The 2,044-nt window shown below is 39.6% G+C and overlaps 1 protein-coding gene across 1 annotated transcript; it reads left to right on the top strand.

Annotated features, from left to right (window-relative positions):
• Positions 1-373: 373 nt before the first annotated feature.
• Positions 374-853, top strand: LOC103404291 (uncharacterized). Its single transcript, XM_008343187.4, has one exon. The coding sequence runs from the start codon at positions 374-376 to the stop codon at positions 851-853; it is 480 nt and encodes a 159-aa protein (XP_008341409.3).
• The last annotated feature ends 1,191 nt before the right edge of the window (positions 854-2,044 follow it).

Below are 2,044 nucleotides of genomic sequence, written 5' to 3'. Positions count from 1 at the left end.
ATGTTTTGTGTAATTGCATGTGGCAGTACACTAATTTGGAATTGGATCCTCTCCTGAGCTTGAGCTCAGAGCCTCCTGACCAACACACAAGGGCCGTTGGATTTTAATCCAACGGTTATAATTATTATAACTTAAAATTCAACGGCTACAATTATTATAACTTTTAGAGGACCTCCTCCCTTTACATTAAAAAAAGCCGCCATCTAATCTAATCTTCAGAGTTCTATATAATATTATTGCTCGCTTTCCCACCTTTCCTTGATATATACTTACGTACCTGTTTTCTAGCGTGGGGAGAGATCACATAAGCCAAAACTATTTGGTGTACAAATTTCCAAGACTAGCTACAGTTGCATGCTCGATCATAGCAAACATGAAGAAACCTACCAAAGAAAGCAGACTCACAAAGTTCATGAAGGCCCCCCTAAGGATTTTAATCAAGGCCAGGGATTTCTACATCATGAGCATGACCGAGTGCTCCGGTCGATTCGATTACGGCACGGTCATGGGATGCCCTGCTGCCCAAGTCCCAAGTGCTTTGCCTAGAAGCTTCAGCACAAGCTCTACCAAATCAAGCACTGCCGATAACGAAGATTACAGGGAGCTTATGAGGGCTGCTTCTGCTAGGAGCGTAAGGAATAAAATTGAATTCGATCTGGCACGAAAAGTTCAGCTCCCTTGGCAGCCTCCGGTGGCGGGAGTGCCCAACGCCATACCTCGCAGTCGAAGTGTTGGAATCAGAAGGATCGACGAAGACAAGATGTGTGAATTTGATGAAGAAGAAGAAGTCAAGATCAAGAGAGCGGTGTATCCGAGGAGTAGGAGCTATGCTGTTTCTAGGAGAACAAATTAGAAGGGGTAGCTTTTTATATCAAAGTCAATTGTATTATGTTGATCTTAATATCCTTTTTAGTTCAAATGCTTGAGCTAGTGGATTGTAGAGTGGGGGTTGTTATAAAAGATTTTAGTTCTGGAGATTTTGAACCTGTATTTGCTATGTAAAACATTATGTGAAATGAAAGATGTATATTATAGAGCACGTAATGTGTTCATCAGTTATAGGAACTGTCAATGTGTTCATCATTTGGATCCAGGAGAAAAGGACTGCAAAACCACAGAGTAAACTGTGAATTCCCCTCCTGAATTTTCCCTTAGCCTTCGATTTACCCCTAAAATTTTTAATTGGAAATTTAAGGACTTAAACTATTTTTTATTTTTTTTTTGCCGATTTCCGCCCTATCCTTAGTTTTTTTAGATCTCATCCAAAATAACGTTAACTCTTATTACGTGCACACCACGTGGCACTCCTTTGAGAACAAAAACGTCACTTCGCTAGACCTTCAAACACAAAAGTTATAGAATCACACATATTTCCGTAGGTCGATATTTTAGAAATCTACGGTTTTCAATTATTTAAAAAAAAATGAAGCAACCGAACTATCCTCACATGTTGTGTGTTGGTACCATATTATATTGAGCCTCGTTACTTGGGTTTCCAGACATTGAGCCCATGATTTATGTAAAAAGGGAGGAGCCCTTAGTCTATAAAAGGGCCTCCTCACCCTCACAATCGTCAAGTCTCATCCTCACATACAAAAGCCACAAGGCTCACAAACAGAGAAACTATCCCAAACTCTCTCTTTCTCTGGGGGGACTCTCCCTCACACTTGTAATCCATACATTCATACAGAGAAATACAATCAACATCAGTGTGGACGTAGCCCAAACATTGGGGTGAACCACGATACATCTTTGTGTTCTTGGGTGTTTGCATGATTCACGGTCAGATTTAAGTTGTTCCAAGACCTTCCGATTTTGTGCATCAACATTGTGCACATGCTTCCATTTAAGAGAAGTTTGGATGAAATGAATGAAAACTAATAGCAAGGGGGCCATTGGCCAAAAAATTAGTTTGAGTACTTAATTTTCTGATTAAAAAGTTTACGGGTTTGACCAAAAAAAAAAAAAAGTTTAGAGAGGAAATCGAAAGTTGAGTAAAAATTCAGGGAAAAATTGGCATTTTACTCCAAAACCAAATGCATGT

Source organism: Malus domestica, chromosome 15, assembly GCF_042453785.1.
Source record: "Malus domestica chromosome 15, GDT2T_hap1".
In the NCBI taxonomy this organism is placed as follows: domain Eukaryota; kingdom Viridiplantae; phylum Streptophyta; class Magnoliopsida; order Rosales; family Rosaceae; genus Malus; species Malus domestica.
The sequence above is the reverse complement of the archived record's forward strand: the minus strand, read 5'-3'. Positions and strand labels throughout refer to the sequence as shown.